General features: G+C 38.0%; 4 protein-coding genes across 4 annotated transcripts; 2 read left to right on the top strand and 2 right to left on the bottom strand.

The window, feature by feature from the left end:
• Positions 1 to 1,987: 1,987 nt before the first annotated feature.
• LOC111993855 (uncharacterized) lies at positions 1,988 to 2,557 on the top strand. Its single transcript, XM_024025674.1, has one exon. It carries the CDS (start codon positions 1,988 to 1,990, stop codon positions 2,555 to 2,557), a length of 570 nt encoding a protein of 189 aa, XP_023881442.1.
• A 1,759-nt stretch (positions 2,558 to 4,316) lies between these two features.
• On the top strand, positions 4,317 to 5,948 carry LOC111988600 (uncharacterized). The gene has a single exon (XM_065771954.1). The coding sequence runs from the start codon at positions 4,317 to 4,319 to the stop codon at positions 5,946 to 5,948; it is 1,632 nt and encodes a 543-aa protein (XP_065628026.1).
• Positions 5,949 to 16,102: 10,154 nt separating this feature from the next.
• On the bottom strand, positions 16,103 to 21,185 carry LOC111993864 (uncharacterized). Its single transcript, XM_024025683.2, has 9 exons — positions 20,734 to 21,185; positions 20,433 to 20,636; positions 20,289 to 20,346; positions 19,972 to 20,034; positions 18,920 to 18,995; positions 17,890 to 18,005; positions 17,445 to 17,534; positions 17,228 to 17,359; positions 16,103 to 16,570 (listed from the first exon to the last, which is right to left on the bottom strand). Exons 1-9 carry the CDS (start codon positions 21,105 to 21,107, stop codon positions 16,436 to 16,438), a joined length of 1,248 nt encoding a protein of 415 aa, XP_023881451.1. The 5' UTR covers positions 21,108 to 21,185; the 3' UTR covers positions 16,103 to 16,435.
• A 3,369-nt stretch (positions 21,186 to 24,554) lies between these two features.
• LOC111993870 (E3 ubiquitin-protein ligase AIP2) lies at positions 24,555 to 26,478 on the bottom strand. Its single transcript, XM_024025695.2, has 5 exons — positions 26,227 to 26,478; positions 25,915 to 26,128; positions 25,593 to 25,810; positions 25,055 to 25,270; positions 24,555 to 24,886 (listed from the first exon to the last, which is right to left on the bottom strand). The coding sequence occupies exons 1-5, from the start codon at positions 26,383 to 26,385 to the stop codon at positions 24,737 to 24,739; spliced, it is 957 nt and encodes a 318-aa protein (XP_023881463.1). The 5' UTR covers positions 26,386 to 26,478; the 3' UTR covers positions 24,555 to 24,736.
• Positions 26,479 to 27,685: the final 1,207 nt, after the last annotated feature.

Here is a 27,685-nt window from a genome sequence, read left to right as displayed (position 1 = left end):
TGAAAACAAGAAGAATGGTAGATAGGGATGACAAAAATGACCTCCTAGGTAGGGACAAGTTTTGATTGTCCTGCCCTATTTTACCTTGCTCTGTCTCGAATGTATATATGTCTATTATATATAACTTATTCATACATATGATGTAATATTTTTTACACATATCATAGTGATAATAATGAGTTTGGTTCAAGTTAAATATGGCGTAATTCTAAGAAATATTACATTACCCAATAACTTATTGTTGAATTCATATTTTGAAAATTTTATTATTGGATTACATGTTCTATATATTCTTCATATGCATACTATTTTTCATGCTATTGAATGTTATTTACGATTCGATCTATAAACTCATTTTTTATGCATTATTTAAACTACAAAAAATTAAATTTAAAAAATTGATTCATGCTATTACTATTGATCTTTGATCATCTTAAAATTTTACAAGCATGAAAAATATATTAAAATAATGTAATTTAACAATAAATTTGTCAAAATTCACATCCAATTAAAAATATTAGGTGTTGTAACATTGCTTAAAGTTACTCAGGTGTAACTTGAACCCAACACTCTATGTGTGTGTGTGTTCTAGCACTATCTTTATTTCTCTTTTAGTACTCTCACAATCACCCTTTCCCCTTTATATTTCATTTTTATCTCATCAATATCAAAGTAATCTCATTAATAATAGAAAAACATCTTCAATTTGTCTTGAATCCAATCTACCCCACTATTATCCCACACATGTTTTTTCCGCACCAAAAAAGAGACAAGAGGACACCTATGATTCGACCTCGCCCCACTCTACCTCAGTGCCATCCCGAATTATTGCTGATGGATAACAAAAAATCACATCTATGGTTCGTCTAGATGGGTCGTCCATGAGGAACGGTTAGCCAAACAACTAGGCCATCTCCTATTCGTCCAGATATCTCGTCCTTGGGATGTTGGGCAATTGATCAAACTTCAGGGAATCAAGTCGAAAGAATTGTCCATGTGCAAGGTGCATGGACGACCACACAATGGCACGACAAAGAGTCGTCTATGCGCAGAGCGCATGGACGACTACGCAAACACTTAGCAAATTTTGGAGCGGTTCATCAACCCGTGTTCATCGCCGCCAATCCCTCCCGCATATGTAACTTCCAACGGCGGTTATGATTTTTATAGCCGTTAAGGAGGTTATGTCCGGATTCCAAGATTCTGGGGGAAGTTATTGAACTAGTAACCGCCCTAGAATACCCTATATAAGGACCGGTCTTAACCATGCAAAGGTATGAATTTCCTGAGATTTTACATTGAATAAAGTTGGAACTCCGTTAGAAGAAAAAACTAACTTTATCATCGGAGGGTGTTTGGCCGGTTCACCCCGGTCACCCTTTGACTGTTTTCTCTCTTTATAGGCCTTCGCTAACGCCGTAGTCCACCGAAGCCGAAGTGTTCAACTAACTGATTTCATACATCATCAGTTGGCGTTGTCTGTGGGAAGACGTGAATCGATTTGCGATTTGCTTTTTCTGGGACAAAAAGTCGAATGGTTCGGACCAGATCGAGGGCTACTAGCCCAGGCCACCAAGAGAGTAGGGATGCTTCTAGCCATCCCCACCGAAATCACCAATCAGCGCCTGTCACGCAGTCGCCTTCCATCCAACACATACAATCCATGGCGGCCGCGATGGCGGAATTAACCCACCAGAATCAAGAGTTAACTAGGGAGATAGAAAGGCAGCGCCGAGAAGGGCATGCTGAGAGACAATCCTAGAGTCAAGAAGATGGAGGAGGAAATGCTGAGCCCAAGATTCGATCAAGAGGCACCACTTCGCGAAGGGTGCCACATCTGGAGAAGGAAATGGATCAGATGAGGAAGGTTATGGACGAGATGAAGGAGAACATGAGAAGGGCAAATCCCGTAGAGGATTTGGTTCACTAAACAGACTCCCCTTTCACTGCTTCCATCAATGGGCATCCCTTGCCGCCTAAATTCAAAATGCCTTCCCTGGACTCATACGACGGAGCACGTGATCCCTTTGATCATATCGCTACTTTCAAGACTACAATGCATCTCCAAGGGGTCCCGGATGAGATCATGTGCAGAGCCTTCCCTACCACCCTTAAGGGACTAGCGCGAGCATGGTTCAGCAAAATACCCCCGAATTCTGTAAATTCTTTCGAGGAGTTAAGCAAACTATTTGTCAATAATTTCATTGGGGGACAAAGACACAAACGTTCCTCGTCCAGTTTGCTGACCATAGAGCAAGGAGAAAATAAGAGTCTGCGTTCCTTCATCACGCGCTTCAATAGGGAAGCCTTGACAGTAGACGAGGTGGACGACAAGCTCCTATTGCCAGCCTTCCACAATGGGGTTAACTCTGACTTATTTATTCACAAGTTGTATGAAAAAGAACCCCAATCCATGGCTGAACTTGTCCATTTAACCCAAAACTTTATGATTGCAGAAGACGCCATCATAGCTAAGAAGAGGAAGAGGGCTGAGAGGATGGAGGTCAACCCCCCATGTCACTCTGATCAAGGAGCTCGTCCGAAGAAGGGAAGATAAGAAGGATCGAGACAGGGATAACAGGAAGGCAGGTCCGTCAGTAAGGAGTCAAAATTATACACCCTTGAATGCCCTACTCGATCAAGTGCTCATGCAAATCAAGGATGATCCTTCCTTGAAGTGGCCAGAGAAGATGAAAGGAGATCCTAACAAGCGCAATAAGAATAAATATTGTCGCTTCCATAGGGATCATGGGCATGACACGGACGAGTGTTATGACTTGAAGCAGCAGATTGAGAATCTCATTAGACAAGGAAAGTTGAGGCATTTCGTTGGAAGAGATCATAAAGATGAAAAATTGAAAGCAAAGATGGAAGAGTCATCACGGCCCCCACTCGGAGAAATAAGAGTTATCATTGGTGGGACGTCGACAGGGCAATCCTCCAAGGCGAAGAAAACGTATCTCAAAGCGGTGCAGAACGTCCAACTCTCTAGACGACCCCCAAGGACGAAGGAAATAGACGAGCCAACCATCTCTTTTACGAACGAAGAAGCTGAGAGGATCCATCATCCACACGACGATGCAATCGTCATTACCCTACTCATAGCAGATTACAGAACCAGAAGGGTGTTGGTGGATAATGGAAGCTCAGCAGATATATTGTATTATCCCGCCTTCCAGCAGATGAGGATTGGACGAGATCAACTTCATCCAGCATGTTCGCCACTAATAGGATTTGGAGGAATGAAAGTGCAGCCCGTAGGTACCATTACCTTGCCTGTAGTAGTAGGGTCATACCCGCAGCAGATAACTAAGGAAGTAAATTTCCTTGTGGTGGATTGTTTATCCTCTTACAATGCCATCATTGGAAGACCAACCTTGAACAGTTGGAAGGCGGTAACATCTACCTATCATCTGTCAGTTAAATTCCCTACGGAGTGCGGGGTTGGGCAAGCACAAAGAGATCAGTTGGTAGCCAGAGAGTGTTACCTAGCCATGTTGGCTGTGGACGAGCAAATGCAGGCTATGATTATAGAAGAAAGAAAAATTGTTGCAGAACCGACTGAAGTATCGGAAGATGTTTTATTGCAAGAAAATGATAGTGAGAAATTTACTAGAATTGGAACAAGTATGAAGGAGAAGGCGAAAGAAGACCTCGTTCAGTTTCTAAATAAGAATGCCGATGTTTTTGCATGAAGTCATGACGACATGCCTGGCATTGATCCAAGTGTAATTACTCATAGACTAAACGTATCCCCCTCATCGAAGCCTATTCGTCAAAAGAAGAGGGTGTTTGCCCCTGAACGAGAGAAGGCTATCAAGGAAGAGGTTCAGAAACTAACCATAACACAGTTTATCCGGGAAGTCTATTACCCGGATTGGTTAGCAAATGTAGTGATGGTAAAGAAGGCAAACGGCAAGTGGAGGATGTGCGTCGACTTTACTGACTTAAACAAGGCTTGCCCTAAGGATAGTTATCCTTTGCCCCGTATTGATCAATTGGTTGACTCTACAGCTGGCCATCAACTGTTGAGTTTCATGGATGCCTTCTCAGGATATAATCAGATAAAGATGGACGAGGCAGATCAGGAAAAGACATCTTTTATTACCAGTCAAGGTTTGTTTTGTTACAAGGTGATGCCCTTCGGTTTGAAGAATGCAGGGGCAACTTATCAAAGGTTGGTGAATCATATGTTTCGTCCATAGATAGGATGGAATGTAGAAGTGTACGTGGATGACATGCTTGTGAAGAGCTTAGACGAAGGTAGCCACTTGGACGACCTTCAGGAAATCTTTGAAACACTTAGGTGATACAAGATGAAGTTGAACCCAAGTAAATGTGCATTCGGAGTATCGTCAGGAAAGTTTCTAGGATTTATGGTTTCAGAGAGAGGAATTGAGGCAAATCCAGACAAGATCCAAGCCATATTGGATATGGAACCACCGAAGAACATCAAGGAAGTCCAATCCTTAACTGGACGAGTTGCAGCTCTGAACAGGTTTGTCTCAAAAGCCACTGACAAGTGTCTACCCTTTTTCAAAATTCTCACGAAGGCATTTGAATGGACGGACGACTGTCAAAGGGCCTTCCAGGACCTAAAGCACTATCTTACCACAGCCCCGTTGCTAAGTCCGTTCGTGCTAGGAGAAGAACTATATTTATACTTAGCAGTGTCCCCACATGCCGTAAGTTCAACGTTGATCAGGGAGGAAGAAAAGGTACAGAAGCTTGTGTATTATACTAGTCGGGCACTGAGAGGAGTAGAAGGAAGGTACCCATTGATAGAGAAGTTAGCCTTTGCGCTAATAACAGCCTCTAGGAAGTTAAGACACTACTTCCAAGGTCATGTCATTAATGTCATGACTGATCATCCACTCAAGAAGGCAATGAACAAACTTGAAACTGCAGGACGACTAATTCAATGGGCAGTTAAGCTCAGTGAGTTTGATGTTCGGTACCAACCGAGGAATGCAATAAAAGCTCAAGCCCTGCCAGATTTCATTGTAGAATTCACTCCAAGTTATGAGGACTTGGATGGGAAAGAAGATAGTAAAAGATGGGTTGTCCACGTAGATGGATCGTCTATGCTGCATACAGGAGGTATAGGAGTTGTTTTGCAGTCACCAGAAGGAGACAAGCTGAAGTACAAAGTTTGCTTGCAATACCAGACAACTAATAATGAAGTAGAATATAAAGCCCTTCTTAAAGGATTGGAGTTGGCCAAATCTGTAGAAGCGGACTCGGTACTCGTCTTGGGAGACTCACAGTTGGTCATAGGCCAAGTAAATGGGACGTGTGAAGCCAAGGAAGATAGAATGAAAAAATATTTGAAGAAAGTGTTACGCTTTGTAAAGAAATTCAGGGAAGCTAACTTTGTGCAAATCCCAAGGGAAGAGAACATGGAAGCGGACACTCTAGCGAAGGAAGCCTCTGCCAATGAAGCAATGGACAAGTTTGATGAAATACGATACATGCCCAGCATAGACCTCCCAGAAATGCTGCAAATAGAAGGTGAGGAGAATTGGATGACCCCGATAGTATCATACTTGAGAGACGGAAGGCTTCTAGAAGGGAAGGACGAAGCCAGAAAGCTCAGAGTTAGATCGGCCAGGTACATCCTCATGGACGAGGTGCTCTACAAAAGAGGTTTTTCACAACCATACCTAAGGTGTTTGGCCCCAGATAAGGCGAATTATATACTAAGAGAAGTTCATGAAGGAGCGTGTGGTAACCACTCCGGGGCCAGATCACTCGTCCACAAGGTCATCCGTGCAGGGTACTATTGGCCAACCATCCAAGCTGACATTAAGGCGTATGTTAAGGTGTGTGATCAATGCCAACGTTTCAACAATATTCCTAGGCAACCATCAGAATACCTTACCCCCAATGATGGCCCCTTGGCCTTTTGCACAATGGGGTTTGGATATTTTGGGCCCCTTCCTAACTAGAACCAGACAAATGAAGTTTTTGATGGTGGGGATAGATTATTTCACTAAATGGGTGGAAGCTGAACCCTTAGTGAAAATCACACAGCAAAATGTCAAAAACTTTGTTTGGAAGAGCATTGTATGCAGATTTGGAGTACCAAGGGTGTTAGTGTCCGACAACGGACGACAGTTTGATAATACACCATTCAGAGAATTTTGTGAACAACTCGGAATCAAGAATCACTACTCCTCACCCTCCCACCCACAGGCCAACGAGCAAGCAGAAGTAGCAAACCGATCCTTGTTAAAAATTATCAAGACTCGACTTGAAGGGGCAAAGGCAGTATGGCCAGACGAATTACCAGGTGTTTTGTGGGCCTATAGAACAACAGTGAGAACTCCCACAGGAGAGACTCCTTTCAAATTGGCTTATGGGAGCGAAGCAGTTATGCCCGCAGAAGTGCATATGGCCAGCCATAGGGTGATGAAATATCAAGATGAAGAAAACAATGAACAGATTCGTCTTAATCTCGACCTCATAGACAAGGTAAGGATGGACGTAGAGCAGAGAGTAGCAAGGTACAAAAACCTCATGGCAAGGCAGCATGACGCTATGGTGAAACCCAGGCGCTTCAACATTGGGGATCTCGTCCTGAAGAAGGTTTCTTTGGGCACCAAAAATCCGGCCCACGGAAAATTGGGACCAAATTGGGAAGGACCTTACAGGGTAATCAACTGCAAGAGGCAAGGGTCCTACTATTTGGAAGCCTTGGACGGAAGGAAGTTGGAGCACCCATGGAACGTTGAACACCTAAGGAGGTACTATCAATAAAGGGTGATCAGGGACGAGCTATGAGGTGGATGAGATCCTTGGACGATTAAAGTAATATGTTTAATGTTGTTTAATGTTTTCCAGTACCTACTTATTATTATTGTGTCTTAAGTAAATAAGTATTTTATGCTGCTCATGGACGAAGTTATGTTGTATTATGTATTTTTAATTTCCTAAAAACACAAGCTCTTAAGCATGTGCCATGATTGTGGACGAATGATTACATAGTATGGATTTCTGAATATATATATATATATGTATGATTGTATGGGAATCCTCCATTTTCTATGATCCAAAATGATCCACGGAAGGCGAAAAGTCAAAGACGAGTAAAATCCTTGGACGCAAGGAAGTATCATCTAAGAGCTTTCCTTTAGATAAGGATAAAGCAAGAATAAAGGTATGTCCGTCTAAGCTCAAAGGTGAGACAAACCTGAAGTGCAATCGTCTACACCATGGACGAACAATGTGCTTGTGGAAACACCACAGACCCACAGACGAATCTAACCAACTTAACAGTCCAACCCATGGACGAGCATCGTGGGAAAATTTCATTAAGGACGAGTAAATAGTCGTCTTAAACTTGAGCAACAATTAAATCTGCTAAAAAGACGTCATTCATGGACGAACTTTACTTGAAAATGAACATCTCATGATGTTACAGGAAGGAATTCGTCCATATGATCAAGACGAGATAAAACCTCAATAAAAGGAAAAATCCCACAACCACAAAAATGGTATGGATGATATAAATGGAACTCATTCACAAAGCACAAGGAATAATTGAACACAATGAACAAAGATAAAGAAGGAACATTCATACATTCATAAAATTCAAAAGGTAGACGACCACCGTCCAAAAACCCTTAGAAGAGTAATGAATACTTATCCATAATACTCGTCCATAAACTTGGACGAAGAAATTGTACTTGAATAAATTTAAATTAAAAAAAAAAAAAAAAAAACAAGTAAAAGCCCAAAACACTAGGGCACTTTTAAACAAAAAAAGAAAAACATTAAAAACTTTCTGAAAGATGAATTCAATTTCCTGGGTTTGTCTTCGGATCGTCCTGGTTCACCTCATTAGTGGCATCGTCCTCCACATTCACGTCCTCAGAACCCGTCATAAGCAAGGAACTCTCTGTGGCAAGGGGGATCTTAAATACATCGAAGTTCAAGTCAGGGAATGCGTCCTTGGCATTAGCACGGAAATCCTCATACCCAGCAGCGTAATGGCTGTCTAGACGATGCTTGTATTTGTCAGACTTCTTGAAGGCTGATATGGCTTCTTCACGTGCTTTCTCCAAGGACGAATTAAACTCTGAAACTTGTCCCTCCAAGTATGCGATGCGAGTATCTTTTTCAATAGCATCTGCTTTAAGTTCCTCAACCTCGTCCTTCAGTTTGGTCTCAATTCCAAGCAAACAGTTGACTTCATCTGTCAGCCTGATCACCTCCCTCTTTTTTAGCAAAACTTCATTGCTCAGCTCCTTAGCCTTCTCTTTTGCCGTCTTGGCCTCCTTAGCAAGTTTCTTGGCCTGGCACGTCGCTGTATGAAAGTTTGACATAGCCTGTGCATGGACGAATGAGAGTTAGCAAGATATGTATTAAAAAAAAAAAAAAAAAAAAAAAAAGCAACACTAGGACGAGTTAAGGTCCTACCTTAAAGAGGTCGTGGACGCCAGAATGTTCAAATTCCTTCACTGACATGTTGTAACATTGGTTAACTTTGTTGTCAGTGACGATTCCTTTGAACGTCCTCCACGCATACCCCTCGTCCAACACCAAGTTAGAGGGACGATTTGATTGCTCTGACGGATGAGGCTTCCGAGAGGTCTTAGTTGAAGGTGCAGGATCAGTCTGAACAGGATGAATTGTCTGGACGGGCTCCACATTGGTAGGAGACTCGTCCAGATTCACCGTTGGAGGAGTGAATTTGGGGACCTTGGGAAGAGAAGTCTGAGTGGTTTTTAGTTTTTTAGGACCTCGACGACTAGGAAGGTCGTCCAGGTCCACGGCACTTTAAATCTTCTTGGACTTCCTCTTCCCAGGCTGGACGGTAGCCTTCTGGACGACTGGAGGCACAGGAGCATCCTCATCCCCACTGGTTATTGTTTTTTCCCTATTTTCTCTCATTGTAAATATTCCTACAATGAAGGAAATCAGTTAAAATGATAATAAAAAAAATATATATATATATATATATATATATAATGTTAACAATAGAGATGGAAATGGAAAGAGCTGGACGATACTTACTCCTACGAGTAGTTTCTTCGTGACTTAGATTCTCAGCAGTTGGTTCTGGACCGAGACCCCACGTAGCTAAAATGCTGAGAGTTACTAAATCATGGAAAGTCCTTCTAGAGAAGGCGCGTACTTGGTCAATTCGATCCAAGTAAGATCTGTCCAAACGTGGACGAGTAATAGCTGCACCAACAAAAGAAAGGTAGTTAGACGAATGAAAGTTAGAAAGTGTAAGGAATAAAATAAATAACATGAAAAGAAAACATACCCTCAGGACGAAGGCGACCTATGGGGCTGTTAAAAGGAGGGAAGGGGGCATTACTAACATCTATTGGGTCCCCAGCCCAGTTTCCAGAAATGATAAAAAAACTCGTTTCCAGAGCCTATCAGACGAGCTATAGCCCTTTATTAAGCTATAGTGAGAGCCTCTGGACGAGAACTAGTAAAAACCAGCTGACTGCTTTATTTCTGAAGGCTTATAACAGTAGAGGAACTCGTCCACTGTTATAGGACGTTCCCCTTCCAGTGCCTCACGCCATAACACTTGCATGGCGACTATTGTCCTCCAACCATTGGGATTGAGTTGATTGGGACCAATACCTAACCTATGAAGAAGACCTCTACAAAAGGAATTTAGGGGAAACCTAAGACCAGCTAAGAGATAAGACGAGTATACTCCCAAACCAGAAGAAGGTGAACAACACCACTCTCCTTCCCTGGGTAGACGAGGTTCAAACTCGATAGGAATTTGGTATCTATCTACTAATGTTTTTAACTTAGGAGCGTCCAAAGTGGATGCTACCTTAGGTGCACAGCTATATATGATGTTTTCCTCTTCCTCCTCCTCGTCCTGAGAAGGGCTGGGTGGCGCTTTGGACGAGCTAGCCCTAGCTCCAGAGGCCATCCTACGTTGCATTTCCTGAAATTCTTCTAAGGAAATGCCAGGAACCCCGGACGAATACTGCTCGTCCAAGGAACTGCTACTTAAACTAGTGCTACCCTTACCACTCTCATAACTTCCAGACGAGACGTCCTGATACTCATCTATTTCTCTCTCTATACTACTAGACGAAGACATAACTAAAGTAAAGGTCAAGACGAAAACCTAAAAAGAAGAGGAAGTACCTGAGAACTAGGACGAACGCTAGACGAGAATCTTGGACGAGATAGCAGAAGGAAGTTTATGAGAAAGGTGGAGGGCAAGAAAGAGAATGTGCCTATTTATAGGGCCCAGGAGTAGGGTCAGCGAAGCGATACCATCCACTAAGAAAATGACACGTGGCAATCGCGTGGGGAAATGTAATCGATTTAATCGCTTAACGAATTAAACCATGACACGTGGCTATATAAATGGGATAAAATCCCTATAATATCCCTGGACGACACCCTGGACAAGGGGGCAACTGATGGATAACAAAAAATCACATCTATGGTTCGTCTAGATGGGTCGTCCATGAGGAACGGTTAGCCAAACAACTAGGCCATCTCCTATTCGTCCAGATATCTCGTCCTTGGGATGTTGGGCAATTGATCAAACTTCAGGGAATCAAGTCGAAAGAATCGTCCATGTGCAAGGTGCATGGACGACCACACAACGGCACGACAAAGAGTCGTCCATGCGCAGAGCGCATGGACGACTACGCAAACACTTAGCAAATTTTGGAGCGGTTCATCAACCCGTGTTCATCGCCGCCAATCCCTCCCACGTATGTAACTTCTAACGGCGGTTATGATTTTTATAGCTGTTGAGGAGGTTATGTCCGGATTCCAAGATTCGGGGGGAAGTTATTGAACTAGTAACCGCCCTAGAATACCCTATATAAGGACCGGTCTTAACCATGCAAAGGTATGAATTTCCTGAGATTTTACATTGAATAAAGTTGGAACTCCGTTGGAAGAAAAAACTAATTTTATCATCGAAAGGTGTTTGGCCGGTTCGTCCCGGTCACCCTTTGACTGTTTTCTCTCTTTATAGGCCTTTGCTAACGTCGTAGTCCACCGAAGCCGAAGTGTTTAACTAACTGATTCCATACATCATCAATTGCTATACATTGATTGTTCCCTATGGATAAAGAGTGGAGTGTTAACCAAACATTGATAATATATTTTCGTTTTTTCTTTCTTTCTTTCTAAAAGCTTATAAAGATATGAGTGAAATTATTCCATTTGTCTAGCGTATTACACTAATATGGATGTCGCCTTTAAATTTAATACATGTGGATCTCACATGTAAGTCAAACGCATGAAACTCGTATTTATGAAGGATATAAATGATAAGAAGGGGAAAGAAAAGGAAATGATGAATTATATAATTAAGACTAAGTAGCTCTTTCAATTTAGATTATTTACAAACTTAGGTTGAATCGTTCACATCCTTTAAGAGTCAAGTACTATCTAAGAGCATTTACAACCGGAAATCTCATCCCATCTTATTTTACCATTTCAAAAAGCTACTTTATCAATTATAACATATCATTTTCCAATACACCCAACATCTCAAAACTCTATTTTTTTCCCAGTTTATTTAAATATTCTTTTTTACTATTTCTCTCTCTCTCTCTCTCTCTCTCTCTCTCTTCCTTTTCGTCTCTCTCCCTCAAACTCTAGCACAAGAAATAGCACAAGAAAAAAAAAAAAAAAGACAAAAAAGACAAAAAAAACAAAACTCCACAACCAGCAAGGTCTCTCTAGGTCTAAAACATCACCACCATCGTAAAACCACTGTCACTCACATCCCAGCAAACCCACCATGCCACTAGCTAGCAACCACCACCACGCCACCGCCCTGCCAACCACCAAAACCCATTAAAAAACCCACCAAACGCACCACCAACAACAAACACTGCAAGAAACAGCCACCACAAAAACCATTAAGAGAAAAAAAAATCACAACCAACAACCATGAGAAACAGCCACTACAAGAACCACCAAAGAGGGAAAAAAAAAACACACACACACACACACACAAAGCCGAGCCCAGAAACCCATGGCAAAACCATAACCCCCACAGCAAAACCACACCATAACCCCCATGGCAAAACCACCACATCAGCCACCTGTTGATCTAAACAAACCCAATCAGCACCCACAACACACCACAGAGAGATTGGCTCCATTGCGAAGGCTTTGCACACCACTGAGAGAAAGGCTCGTGTCCCTCCAAGCATCCGCGATCTGCACGAACTCAATAGCGATGACGGACCGAAATCCACGTTTGGTTTTTAGACCTTGCATCGGAGACTCGACATCGGAGATTTCTACATAGATGCTACACTCACCATCCCGATTGTATCGGCTGAGTTCGTATATGAGAAAGTGTGAGCTCCGATCTGGTGCATGATGCTCAATGCCATGTAGTATATGAGAAAGTGTGATAGAGAAAAGGGAGAAAGAGAGGAAAGGGAGTGAGAGACAGAGAAAGACAGAGAGATATGAGAGATGAGAGAGAAAAGTATGAATAAAATATTAATATTATTTTTGGCATAGTGCTACAGTGCCATCTTACATGTAAGATCGCACTGTAGCACTATGCCAAAAAAATTTGCACTTTCCCACTTTTAGCCTTTCGGCTGCTGAGCATATTTTGGGCCTAAATACTAAATGTTGCTTACATTTGACATTTCCAAGGCTGGTTAGGGATGTTCTAAGAGGTTGATTGGCATGGATAGGACCTAGATCCCTCTTGAAATAGATTATGTATCGATGCCTTTAAGGCAGATGCTGAAAATCAAGCTGCGTACAAATTAACTTATAAAGTCAAAATTATACACAATTAAAAAAAAATGGACCAAGTACATTAGCTTTACGTATGCACATTACGACTAACAAATGAATCATACGTACATATATATTGTTTCTTTTTAAAAGACGAATTACATTCAATAATATTAGTCCTCTTAACAAGTATCGATAGAACTTATAACATTACATCCGTTGTCCAAAAAAAAAAAAGTTGACTTAAAGAAGAGCAACGATAATAAATAGAGTTAAATACATTCAGATTGTGAACGCCGAAATAGATTAATGTCACTTCAATGCGAGCACATGATAATAGGTGTTGTCGGTGGCATGCATGCAATGGGTAACAGTAACACAGTACACAGAGAGAGAGAGAGTGCATGCATTCCAATAAACAATGGCCCGTCCACGAGTGTGCACCTGCATTTCAACTCTCAACATCGATAATCTGTTGTATATCTAAAATGATTTGAGCCAAATAAAAAAAAAAATCTTCTTGTATTGTTTCAGTATGATAAAGTATAAGAAAAAGGTACCCAAAACCAAAACCATACGTAGAAGTAGAACCCTTTCCATCCAAATTGTATAAGATCTCTTGTTTTCATGATCTTTCATGTTCCTTCGCAACCACACATATAATGGACAATATATAGGTGCCTTGTTGCAGCATTTCCAGCCCCAAATTAATTAAAAGAGGTTAGTTAGGTCCACTGACCCTCACAATCATCAAGCAAAGTTTTTAATTCAAAATGAGAATTTTTTATTCAATTCAATAGTTGAGAAATTAATAGAGGATTTAAACTTGGACGTCTCTGTTAGAACACCAAAAATTGCCTTTAAACCACAAGACTCTTAACCTAGAATAAGAAGTAATAATACCTTGTAAAAAGAATTTTCAAAGAAAGAATTTGTACTCATTTGTTGCATACTTGCATGCATTTTGACCTTGTCACATGGTTCATGAGAACACATCAAAATTTAAGAGATATATACCACCGAGTCTCTTGCTTGATAGGTAGCTCCACCTCTCTCCAGATTGTTCGAATCCTAGGGACTCTAATCCCCTTATAAAAAATTTTATGAGGAAAAGATGTATAGCATGATTTGATACTAGATATACTTCTTATCTTCCATACAATATTGTTAGGATTTTTAGCATTGGCTAATTCTGTGACAAATTTTTATGTACTTGGGTTATTCTTTCGTTGTAATTTTGGGCAATGAAGACCATGTTTGAAGTTGGAAAAATTTTGTGCTAATCAAACCAAGATCATTCAAGCAAAGTCAAAACTCGGTTGAGCTAGATTCAAGAACTTGGTTGAATGAGCCTACTTTTGGTCAAATGAAAGCGTATTATGAAATTATTCCTATTTTGCTTCCAAAGTCGGATTTGTGCCAATTTTCAGCCCAAACTCAATATGTGTTTAAACCTTACTAACCTTACTTTTTTTTTTTTTTTAATAAAAATAAACACATACACAAGGAAGAGAGAAAGAACTTCTAACATAAAGACATTACTAACCCTACTAAGATCAAAGGAAAACAGCTGCTATATTAGAACCAAAAGAAAAACCTTGTGTTCCCTATGTGTCTTCCAACCCTCTCCTGCTCTCCACATTGTAATATTCGTTGAGAGGAGATTCAAACCACCCAAAAAAACAAGATTGTCATTCATGCTGTTCGACTGTGAAATTGAAGTACGTGAGAGACTTCTACAAAAAATGTACCTCTACTGTCCTCTTCCACTTCCACTTTCACAAAGGAAAAATGTTGAGTAAGTGGGAGTTAAAACAATGGGATAACAGTCCTTAAAGAAAGAAAGGAATGAAAATTTACTTTGGCACATGTCCTACAGGATCGAGACAAATGCAACACATGATTTATAACACTTGTTAATAATCACCAAGCCTGAGTATAAATTATGTTTAAGTGAAAGAACACAACTAATACTCATATTTTACTTGCAATTAATCAAACCTGACTGAAATTCTCTAAACCATTTGAGAAAAAATATTGTTATAAGTGTGCTGAATAATCATTTGCAATTAATTTTCCTAAAAACTTGTTGGAGATGCTCTTAGGGGTGGCAATTTTTATTTTCTCTTTGCTTTACTTGGGTTTTCTTCTCATTTTCCTAGCTGCCAAACATGTCCTAAGCTTTGATTCTCTTGCATCTGTCAATTCAGGACACACGCGTAGCTCAAGGCCCATGTTGTTTCGGCATTTGTACGAGATCAGAACAAGAACTTCGTCGCAAATTCTCATAGATCTTTGGTGAATCGAAGTTCTTGTTAGACCGCCATAGATGAACTCATCAGAGCTCTCCAATTCTCGATTTCCTTTTCCATAGAGTTAGTATCGATTCAACTGGGTTTTTTCTCTATTTTTTATTTGAGTTTCTTTTGTTTATTTTTGAAATGAGTGATTGAAGTGTGGTGTTTATTAACTCTGTTTGGTTGCTGAAAAAATGTAAAGAAAAGTGAAAGAAAATGAATTTTTAAGTGTAATTGGTTCAGTTTGGTTGCTGAGAAAATTTAAAGGAAAGTAAAAGAAAATGAGCTATTTGAACTTTTTTTTTTTTTTTTTTTTTTTTTAGTGAAATTGCCAGTCTTTATTACTCAAACCATCCGACTCCAACAATATATGATATCAGCCACAGTGAACCCCGACATATTGAGATTTTCCAACTGAACGGTCGACAAGCCATTAATCTCGCAAAGAACTTGACAACCACCTTTTATCCAAAAAAATAAATTTTGACAATCAACTCTAGATCAATTGGCACAACCTGCTCCTTCCAGGTGGTATAATTCCCAATCTAATCAGAGGAAAAAAAACATTTTTAACTATAATTTGCTTATGAGTTTAAAATAAAATACATTGTCCGTGAACAACCCCAAACAAGTCCATTGTCGCAAAAAAACTCAAACATATGTCAATCTTCGTTACCTCTAACATAAGTGATAATTCTGAAGCAGAAAGCTCCTCCACTTTTTTGGCTTCAATGCAGAAAAATTGACCGTATACACTGTCTAGATGCTTCAAGATGGTATTCTGATTTCTGAAAGAAATTAGGTTCTAAAATCTAAACCTCTGCCGATCTCCAAGTTGTTCATGTGTGTGTGAGCATTTTAGGTTGTTCGTGTGTGTGTGGGCTTTTTTTTTTTTTTTTTTTTAATTTGTTCTCCCATCTTCTAGCAAGAAGCTTAACGTCTTAACCATTAGAATAAGATGACAAACTCGAGCTGAAACCGTGCAAATCATCCAACATGCTATTGCAAAGCAAATGTTAATCAGCGTATGCACTTACTATTGCAGCATGTAAAACCCAAAAGAAAGAGAAAAGGAGGGAAAAAAATAACAAAAAAAAGAGAGAGCAATACCAATATATGGCCAACTGAACCTGTTTAATAAAAGTAAGAAAAGATACTTAAAAATAAAAACAAAAGTAAGAAAAGATAATAAAAAATAAAAACTATACACAGCATTTTGAAACACTCATCTTTAGGTTCAAACTTTATACTCTATGTAGTGCAATAAGCCAAAGAGAAATTTTTTTTGAAACTCTATGCGCTGCAATGCTGCTCCTGGACTAGAATTTTGATATGAAGCTGCCCACACTAATTGTGTGAATACAAACTCAACACCGGTACAACATAACCTTTTCTCTTCTAGTAGAACTGCTGGCATTTCAATCTTCAAAACGCCTGAACCAGTTGCTTATGGTTCTGGAAAGCTCTCTGGTCTCATTCAATGAAAGAGTTTTAAGCCCCTGAGCAATAGCATCAGCTGGAGTATACACATAACCAACTTGCCACTTTGGTTCCTGATCAGGACAACAATAAAATAAAAAATAGAAAATGAAAAAGTAAAAAGACAAGGATGTATGATCATAGAAAAGTCATGCAAGTTTTCATCAAAGGAAAAAATAGCGCAAAATGTAAGTAAAATGTTTCCTGTCACAGGGAACAAGGACCAACTGTGAACTTTCCTGTTCCATCTAGATGTTCTAACAGTCTAGCTATTGCCATTGTAGATTTCTCACTGTACACTACATGAAGCGGATAAAGGAATTTTGAGAAAGGAAAACCTCAGCCTAGATCTATGTATGCTAGTATGAGAGATTATTTATCACAGCTACCACTAGTGGAGAAATATAGACCAACGTCGACCTTAATTGAGCAGCATGTGTTGAAACTTAATTATGATTATGAAATGTTTCACTTGAAATAGCTTTCTCTGTGGCATGGTACTTGACAAAAAAAATATTTTCACATCAGTATATAAAAGTAACCATAAGGTTTGATAAAATAGATTTTGCATCTTTGTCATGTTCATTTAGCTTACATATGGATTTTTTTTATTTTTTTTATTATTTTGGGAAAGATTTTGCAAATAAACAATGCATCACTTGACCATATAAATTCTTTAAAAAAAATGCCCACACTTATAAAAGCAAGAACATTATAAAAAATACATATACCTGTATACATGGTGTGATATGGTTACCACTCAATTGGACCTTTTCTAGTGTCCCACCATTGAACTCCACACGAGGCTTTAATGTCTCTTCAAGAAGGTCTGTCTCGTCAATTGTGTCAGAGTTGAACTTCACCTAAAACACAATAAATAAATAAACCATCCAGAACATATCCCATCAATTTTAACAAAATTCTAGAATAAAGGGGCACTTTACATACCAATAGGGTGTGTTGGACATTGTATGAGCTCCTAAAACAATCACGATTCTCAGATGGTGTTGGCCTGAACTCTGAAATCCCTTCAGTAACCTAACAGAACCTTCATAAATTATCAAAACTGTACTTAACAGAACTACACTACCATTTAAAAAGCTGTAAACAGAAAAGAAGCATCAGGACAGAAAACTATGAAGCCAAAAAAAGACTCACTGCATGATCATTAAATGCATTCCAAACTCATTAATTGCCTATGATTACTGATAAAATCTTGTGTGGACCTTATTTACTCCAAGAAACAGTTTAAGTGCATCTAGAAGGAGCCTCATCAACTATAACGGTTTAGTTCAAAACATGGTTACCTCTGCAAGTAGTGAAGGCCAAACCAATGATCCATAAAGACCAAGGATTTGACTGCTTAGGTAGTATCAAACATATATCCATGTACCTGATTTAGTACTGATGGCAACTGATCAACAAATTTGGTCAGTGAAATGAGGGATTCCTGCTCACTATCTGGTATCATTGATCCAGCTGCATCAAGTAGCACTTTCCATGCATCTCCTAGACAGGCAGCAGTAGCATGTAAGCATTTGATATAGATAAACATCACACAACATATGATGAGACACCAGTTATGTGCAGTATTCAATTTAGATTATAGGCATCTAAGGGATTGAAGGTAGCAAAAAAAATAAAAATAACACTTCATGGAGCTTCAGGCCATTAGCCTCTGATTTAACAGAGAATTTGCACAATATATGCTAAATATAGAAGAATGATCAGTGGAATTGACCAAAAGTAGTTGATATTTTAGCCTTTGAATGGTGTATATAAATGTCCATTAATGATGTGTACTTTGTCAATCGTATCTTATTTTCAAAAAGTTCAAATGATTGTTTGTCCATTTTGTGTCAAAGTTCAGTCCAAAGTCATTGCCCATGCAACCTATAAGAAAATTCTCAGGACACTAGTTAGGAAAAAAGGCATGAAGTTTCGATAATATTTAATGAGCAGTAAACACCACCAAAATCAGGCTAAAATCATGAGCATAACTAGGAGTCATTAGAACAAGTACAGTGGTATCAAGGTTTCCCATTTCATGAGGTTTTGTATTTTATCTTGTTGCAGAAATTACTGCAAAATTTGGAATTGGCAGACATACAGTAGATTAAAATTTATTTTAAAACTTTCCATATCTTGTCTTCTGTACAACCCAATGAATCAGATTGATAACAAGTCCAATGAATCAGATTGATAACAAGTAGCAATTAGTAAATATTTTTGTTGAAAATCAATCGTAATTAGTAAATATATATCCAAGAAATGAATCAAGCTTCATGCATCACTAAAGAACACACTAAGAACTGAAGCAAGACTATTGCAAAGGGGAAAGCAAGATGTCAAGTGACCAAATGTAGAATCTAAATAGTAAAATTATCAAAAAGTCACCAACTTAGCATAAGTTACAATGGTACCTGATGCACTCCTAGCCATTGAATAAACTGGAGATGCTTCTACAACTGGCTTCATCTGACGAACTAAAGGACCCAACTGCACAATTGCACCACAAATTTTTAATGCACAACATTAATTAGACAATAGTTTGGTGCAAGTGGTTTTTTCCAAGTGATAAAAATACCCAATCCATACAGTTACTTCCATTCCAAACACATACAAAAAACCCTTATCGGTGTAGATATATGGACTTCTTATGATTTAAAAAAGCTTTCATTTTCTACTCTGGATTCAGGCTTGCTCATTGGCAATCATGCTTATATCTTCCCACAATACCTTTATATCCATCGTGACTTGATCCCAGGACCCCTTACATGAGTGTAATATCTCTCAGACATGAAAATCTAAAGACATCCATGGATATTAGAGGCTTTCATGAGCCATTGCTCATATGTAGTGACTCTAGTGAGATTTAAGGACTAGCATATAAGCAGGGAAACACCCTTTCCAGTTGAAGATATTAAGATTAAAAAAAAAAAAAAAAAAAAGCCTTGATTATACCATTAACTCAAGGGTATGTCAACAATAAATGCAGCGTTATCTTTCCTTAATTTAAGTCCAATTAGACATGAACCCAACCATATTTTCCAAATGGGAAATCTAAAATCAACATTTCATGAAACCTTAAAAAAAGAGAGAGTCTTGTAGAACTTCTTGCCTAAAGACTAAAACAGGGTTAAGGGGCCCCCCCTTTGTTCTTGTACCAAAATGCATTTATCTTTGGCAGGTTGATACGCAAAACACTATTTCAAGAACAAGTGTACTATCAATTTATGCATTTATTTGATCAATTCATAACTGTCCATCATATGTTTAAACTTACTCCTACCATGACTTGTCTTTTGGTGCAGGAAAGTTCTTTTTTAAGGACAGATTGCTCAAGCTTATTCTACCAGCAAGCAGGTTTGCAATATATTTTTGAGTTTGTGAAAGAAAATGGCAAGACAACCATAAAAGCTCTAGTAAAATGAAGCACTATATATATCATGAAAGAAACGCGACTATAAGTTACCTGCTCGAAATAAGGCACTGCCTCTGTTGCCGACCTGTTGTTGTACGAGATTATGGCATTAGCCTTCCACAAGAGATAACATCCTTTTGTTACACTCCACAACCGCAAAATTGCTTTACTTATAATATAATATCAAACTAAACAAAACTTCAATTATAAAATAAAAATAGAATTTTACTCTAAACTGATTTGGAGAAAACTTCCTTTAACCCACTTCACGGCGGCTCAAACACATGAGCCATTTAATAGTCATACGACTTATTTAAATAATTCAATTACAGCTATAAATCCGCATACAAGGTCAAGGAAAACCAAACCTTTGGTATGTTTTCAGAGAAATAGCTTCCGGTGAGTACTTGGAGAAGCGCGCCATTGCTAGAAAGAAGAGGTGTTGTTAGCATATGAGTATTGAGTTGTTAAAAACGTAATGTTATAGAAAAACTATGATGAAATAAACGAACCTATGGCCAACAGAAAAGAGAGGAAGGTTAACAAGTTGTTGGGGTGTTAAATTGGCATGGGGCAATCCAGAGATTAGGATTGAATCCAAACAGGAATTGAATCTCTCGTAAACTTGTTTGGCAGCGTGGGCATGGTCGAATGTTACATTATAAGGCACAGATATTATAACAAACCCTTCCTTCGCTAACTGCTCAATTAAGTAGCTACAAATTGCAACAAAAACTATTATAACATCAGATAAATATATATAAACCAAATTGGAAAAAAAAAACAAAAAAATGAAGAAATGACTATTATTACCTGTAAGTGACTTCAGGAACAGCTCCAATGAAAGCACCGCCCAAGAATTTGATGATGGCACGTGGCGTCTTGCCATTGGGTGGAGCAATTACAAGACAAGAATCTTGCCTCCTATAAATCTTAGAACTACTACTGCTATTATTGTTAGGAATTTTGAAGCTGCTGTTGTTGATGTCTCTCCCTACATACCCATTGGAAAGCATTGTTGTATTGAGACAGAGACAGAGACAGAGAGAGGAAGAGGTTCCATTTGTAGGTGAGTATTTGTGTGAAGAAGAGTATGTATGATATGGAATTGGAGAAATGGTTCTATGGTGTTTATGTTTGATACCCAAAACAGAAGAGGAGGATGAGAAGGATAGAGCCAATTCCATTTCTGTATCTCTCCACTCAGTCTCAGTGCTCAGCTGCTATTTGCTGAAGTAGTAAAGTCCACAAATATTTTTAAATTCGGGTTGGTGAAATTATTTATATAAAAGGGAATTGTGAAAATTAAAGTTATGTAGATGCTTCAGCCACGATTGCCAGATCATTCAGAACTCGAGTCGACGTGACACAGAAAATTTTTATTTATTTATTTATTTTTCACTGTTTGGGTTCCCTTTCTTATTTCTTACCAACTTAATGTTGCGGCCCAATTAAGGGTCCATTAGAGCCCATTTGATCTTCGGTTATGCAACACCAGATAAATATTACAAGAGACTTTTGTAACAGATTTAAACTTTATGATGATACACCAGGCATATTCATTCTTTTATTATCCTCTTTTTTTTTTTTTAATGGCAAATGTTAACAAGCACCATGCGGTGGTTGTTAAGGATGAATTAAAGTGGAGACCTAATAAAAAAATTGTGATAAATGAATGAGGCAGAGAAATTTGACTGACATGAATAAATGTTACTCTTTGAACAAAATTGCCCTCTTAACACATTTCCCTCTATTTCACTCTTTATTTCCCACCAAATCTTATTTTTCTATCCTCTTTCTTTTACTTTACCAATATCAAACTCACTTTCTTTCACTTACCAATATCAAAAAGAAGAAGAGATGAAGAAATGTCAATAAAGGTTGAGGAATTATTAAACAGGGTACCATTATAGTACTTTATTTGATTCATATTTATTTTAAAAAAATTATGTTAAAATTAATATGATGTTAATTTTTATTCATAATACATGTATATTATAGCACCAATGGATGTGAATGTAGTTGCAAGTAAGACTCGCTACTTTGCTCCAAAAGATTGTTTTAACTTAAATGAACCACTTCAAGAAGGTATTATAATTTTATTTTATTTGTGATTTACATTTTATATATCATAGAATATGATGTTGCTTTTTTAAATTCTTGTTTCACCAATCGATGACAATGTAGTTGCAAGTGGATAGGTAACTAACGCTAGTAGCCAATCTGTTTAGTAGCCAGAGTGCAAGATGGGATGAGGGAAAACTCTCCAGTCTATTTGATGAAAAATCCTGTGATGCAATTAGGCGAAATTTCCTAGAAGAATAATTTTGAGGCTAATAAACTCCATTTGGGTTGGATAGAGAAAAGGAGACTTCACTGTTATCAACATATAACATACAAAAGAGCTCAGCAATCAAGATTCAACCAGGATGGCATGGAACTATGGAACAAAATATGGAAAAACCGGCTCCATGAAATATTAAAAATGAATCTTTGGGGATTGCTGCCAAAGTTCTACTCTCAAAATTAGGCTTGTGTAATAACCCGCTTAATTCGCCTAAATCGTCCAACCCACTCCACTCTGCACCGCCTTGCATGGATATAATATAGATTTTCAAGCGGGTTGCGCAGATTCAACTATTAAAGTGGCGGGTTGGGTTGGGTGACAGGTTGAGTTTTATAAAACTGACAAAACCTGACCCAACTCACCTTTGTGTGTGTGTGTTTTCATCTTTTTAAGTCTTTATCTCATATCAAATATAAGTTTATATTTTATTTTTTGTTAACTCCATAATTTACATACAACATGAAAAATGAATGATTTTCCTGACACATTCATAAGCATATATAATGGCATGGATACGGTACTTTCTATATATATAGAAAAATTTAGAAAATATACATAGATTAAGACGTGTACTTTGATTATGGCTTAATTTATGGGGAAGTTGATCGCTTCCTATGATTTCCTTCAATGATTTATAGGATTTAGAGAAAATACAATGTAAATTTATCAGTAAATGGTAAAAAAATAAAAATAAAAATAAGTGTAGTGCACAACACAACTACAACTAACTAGCCCAACCCGCCAAGTTGAAACCACCCAAATTTTCAACCAACTTGCCTTTTTTGAAGCTTGGTGAGTCAGCAGCAGTTCAGAATTTTTCCAACCCAACAATGGTGGATTGGTTAAATTTTTTTCACTCAATCCGTCCAATCCAACCCGCACACAGTCCTACTCAAAATGCAGTCTAGCCTGATTTATTGATTCCGAGCAAGTAGCTTGCTCACTTTGTAAAGCAGTGGATGAATTCAACCTCCAGTTCTTGCTACATTTGCTAAGGCAGTGTGGTTGAGCAAAAAAAAAAAAAATGGAGTTTCCAAACTAAACACTGAAGGCTAATTCCCCCATTCCAATTGATCAAAATGCTAGAGAACACCGAAAATGAGCTATTCAAGCCAGAGCTGACCAGAGAGTTGTTTACAATGTTTACAACAGTGGTTATGGAATATATTTCAAAGCTTTGCAACTGAGATGCTTTCTTAGGTCATAGAATTCATTAAATAATAGCCAAGGTTGAATTCCTTAAAGGATAGCCACCTGGAGGCATAAGACGATTCACAGAATGGAGTACAGAAAAAGGTTCAACATATAATGAGGAGACCTAACAATGGCGCTATCAAAAGTAATCCAGCAATAGCTGAAGTGAAGAGACTTCAATGGGCAACACAACTGGTAAATTAAGAAAGTATCCGCAAGGTCACGTTTCCATGGAAAGCAGTTTGGAAGGTCAAAATTCCTTCAAAGGTAGCTTTTAGCGTGGATAGCAATCTAGGAGAAAATTCTTACATTGGATAATCTTATAATAAGGGGAATCATAATGGGAAATAGCTGTGTTACATGCAAATGTAGCTATGAATCTTTGTACGATTTGTTATTGCATTGTTCAGTAACTATGGAGTTAAGAAATTTTATTTTTGTTGCTTTTGGAGTGAAATGGATGATACCTAAGTCAGTGATAAGGTTGTTTCAATGAGGTGTAGAAGTTCTAAATTTTTAAGGAACACAGATTGGGTAGCTATAACTTGTACAGAAGGAGAGGAATAGGGAGACAATTAAAGATCAAGAGCTATCTATAGAGAATCTCAAAGCTTGGTTTATTGGATACTTTTCTAATTAACTCTTCTTGGATCCCTTGAGACCTTCTCTGGAAGAGTTTATTGATTAAATATATTTGTAATTCTTTTGAACCTTTGGATATACAACCAGCATAGCTCATTAGTCATTTCTGTTTGATTTCATTAGCTTAAGGAAATTTTATTATCTATATTTTTAAAAAAAAAAAAAAAAAAGTTGTAACAGATAAATAACCTAATTCGGCTCTCCTCTGGGATTTGTGAAAGAAAATGCAAGAGATGTGCTTCATTGGAGCTGTCTCAATCGACTCAACATTTCCCAATAAAAACAAAATGAAGAACCATACGTGGTCTATTCTATGTCTGAACTCCAATTAGCATCAACAGGACAAGAAGCACCACCACAGCCACTTACCTCCAGAAAGGACACTACACCTTAGAATGTAAGTGCAAATCAAAAGTAAACAAACATACAAGCAAGTTTTCAAATGCACATCTTGGTAAGTCAATTCAATTGGTACTGAAATGGAAGTAAATCCAGCACAAAAACAGAAGTACAAAACAAGAAGCTAAAATTTCTTTCTGTAACCTCAACTGTTCCAACAATCAATAAATCATGTCTATAAGTGCAGTAATCACACTTATTGACAAGTCTTTTATGGTGAAAAGTGAAGCTACTTTAAACGTACATGTATTCACCACCACGAATGGCATTTGCAGCACCTTTCCTCTCTTCTTCAGCCTCCTTTTCCCGCTCTTTCCGGCTCTCATAGGCATGATCATCAGTTAGCAACTCATGGCGACAAATTGGACAAGAATTGTGCTCATCCTGCCATAAGTAGTATTAAGTTGAATGGAAATCCTATATCATTTAATTAATAATTTGTTCGTAATCCTAATTATTACTCACTAACCAAACAAATTATATCAGATCCATAATAATTGAAAGAATAAACAACCCCCCAAAATCCCAAGCAATCTGGTAAAGGTAAATTACCAGCCACGGCTTTAGACAAGGAGGGTGGAAGGTGTGCTTGCAAGGCAACTCTTGCATCTTGTCACCCACAACCAAGTTCTCCCTGCAAATCGCACACTCTGCATCTGTTCCAAGCTTCGCAAGAATTTCCTCTGTAAGAATAACGACCGGAAGCTTTGCAACTACTTCTTTACTGGCAGGTGGGGCTCTTGAGGGTATAACATCATCATCCGGGATCTTAAAAACATAGACATGATAACCATGTTAACTCCTTGAAAGTGGGAACAAAAAAAAGAATTTATTTGTTTTTTAACAAAACTAATATATCAACCAAGCACCATTTAAATAAGATCAAACATAGGCATGATAATCATGTTAACTTGTGTTTTTTTTATCAATAAACATTTTCCCTGCCTACTAATCATCTCTCCTAAACCCCGCAAAAGTGAAAGCTAAACTAATTGTATAACATATTTTTCTACAAATGGGATTCATCAAATTGTTTTCTTTTTCTATCCTAACATATGAAACTTAAAGAGCCGGGTAACTAGAGAATTACCACCAGCGGCAAAACATCATCCAGCCTGCTCATGAGATCCTGAAGTAGCCCAGCAGCATTCTCCGACGTGTTGTTGTTATCATCATTTTCCGCGCGGCCTTGAGAAGAGGATTCGGCTGCAATGAGCGTAGCAGCAGTCGTCAAGAGATTCGTATGCACCAGCCAATTAGGCTGCGGTGGCTCTGGATCCACAGTAAGATGCCCCTCAAATAGATACCCTGAAAATCAACCCACAACAACAACAAAAAATCAATCAATCCTAAACTTCTCAAACATACAATTCAATTTAATAAAAAGCAAAAGGATTGTGACTTGTTTAGACCTCGATTGGACGATTGTGGAGGCTCATTAGGATTGTCTAGTTGATGCAAATGCTCCTTAGCTTGCAAAATGCAAGTCTTCAAATATTCTTTCTCGGAAGTATCAGAAATTAAACATACAGCCTTTTCAAAAAGCCCCAATCCGGCGAGCCAAAACCCGGGTGCCGTGTACCGAGTCTTTAACACGGTTGCAACTCGGCATATAACAGTATAAAACTGCCATTGGATAATAATAATGATAAGGGTTAGAATTGAAAACAAAGAGAGAGGGAGAGAGGATTAGAGAATTGTAAAGAAAGAAATTGGGGTCAAACCAATCTGTGGAGAGAGGGAGAGGCAGAGGGATAGCGATCTTGGAGGAGAGAGTTGAGGGAGGAGACAGCTTCCTCGAACTTTAGCTTCTTTCCGAGTTGTTTTTGCAATTCCTCTAATTCTTGTTTCAAACATTCCTCTTCGCGTTCCATTCTCTTCATCTTTTGATTTTTGAGTTCTTGTGTTTTTTTGTTTTGCAAATCTTCTGTTCGGTTTTTGGATATAAATATATAAAAATTGATATTTTCTTGTCGAGGAGGTCACCGAAACCGGTTTAAAAGGGAATACGATATTGATTGCACTCGAAAGGACGAGTCGACTCCGCTCAGCTCCAAAGTCTTTCTGTCAATTCTTGTCCACGTTACCCAATTATGCCTTGCCACGTCAGTTACTTTTACATTACAAAATTTTTAATTGCTGTTTTTTTTTTTTTTTTTTTTTAACCTGAGAACCAAAAAGTATATGATTAATGGTGGGAAAAAAAAAGACTTAAATACATTAATCTTACGTTCCGATTTGTTTCAACTTAAAATATTTTTAGATGTAAAATATTCAAGTATTGAGGAAGGAATTTTACATACATATACACTTAAATTATGTTAAAGTAAAATTTTTGTCTTGTATAAAAATAATAATAAAACAAATAAAACGCAAGAGATATTATCATTTTTAACCACAATTAAATTCAATATACCTATATGTTTGGATTTAATTGAAGAATCTTAACTGTAATGTCTACACTCTATTATAAAATTTTCATTCACAACATTATTAATACCAAAACTATCAAATTAATGAATTAATTGGATGGTAGGGTGAAATAATATGTTAAACTAACATGCTAATTACCATAATTTATAACTTCCCTTTCAAATTATAATTTTAAATTTTAGGTTAAGTTACATTTTAAATCCAGTAATTTAAGGGCCAAATTAAGCCTCAATCAAAAGTTTCAAATTTGCATTTGACTTCTTTGATTGGTTTTGAGCATTGGAGGGGACTTGATACTGAAACGTGTCTTAAAATATGTACGTATCTCTTGTATCCCGTCCTGTACTCCTATCCATATAAGAGAAGCCTTACCCTCAAATTAGACTCTACATTTTAAACATCGTTTAAATTTAAACCAAAAACTTATTACGTATTATGCCATTAATGGAAAATACTTAAACAAAACAACGGTGTGTAACTTAATATGAAATTTAATACATATATAATACACTCATGTTTTGAATTATGAAATAATGTACATATATAATACACTCGTGTATTGAATTACCCACATGACTAGTCCTAAACCTTTCAAATTAATCAACTTTTGGTTTAAGCATAAAGATTTTCTTGAACAGGTCATGAAAATTTCACTCCAAAGTTAAAGCTATAAGGGGAGCGCTATATATATATAAGTCAATAAAGAGAGATTTATGCTGTGTTTGGCTGAAAGACATGATAATGAATCCA

This window comes from Quercus suber, unplaced genomic scaffold (genome assembly GCF_002906115.3).
Source record: "Quercus suber isolate HL8 unplaced genomic scaffold, Cork oak 2.0 scaffold_51, whole genome shotgun sequence".
Taxonomy (NCBI): Eukaryota; Viridiplantae; Streptophyta; class Magnoliopsida; order Fagales; family Fagaceae; genus Quercus; species Quercus suber.
The sequence above is the reverse complement of the archived record's forward strand: the minus strand, read 5'-3'. Positions and strand labels throughout refer to the sequence as shown.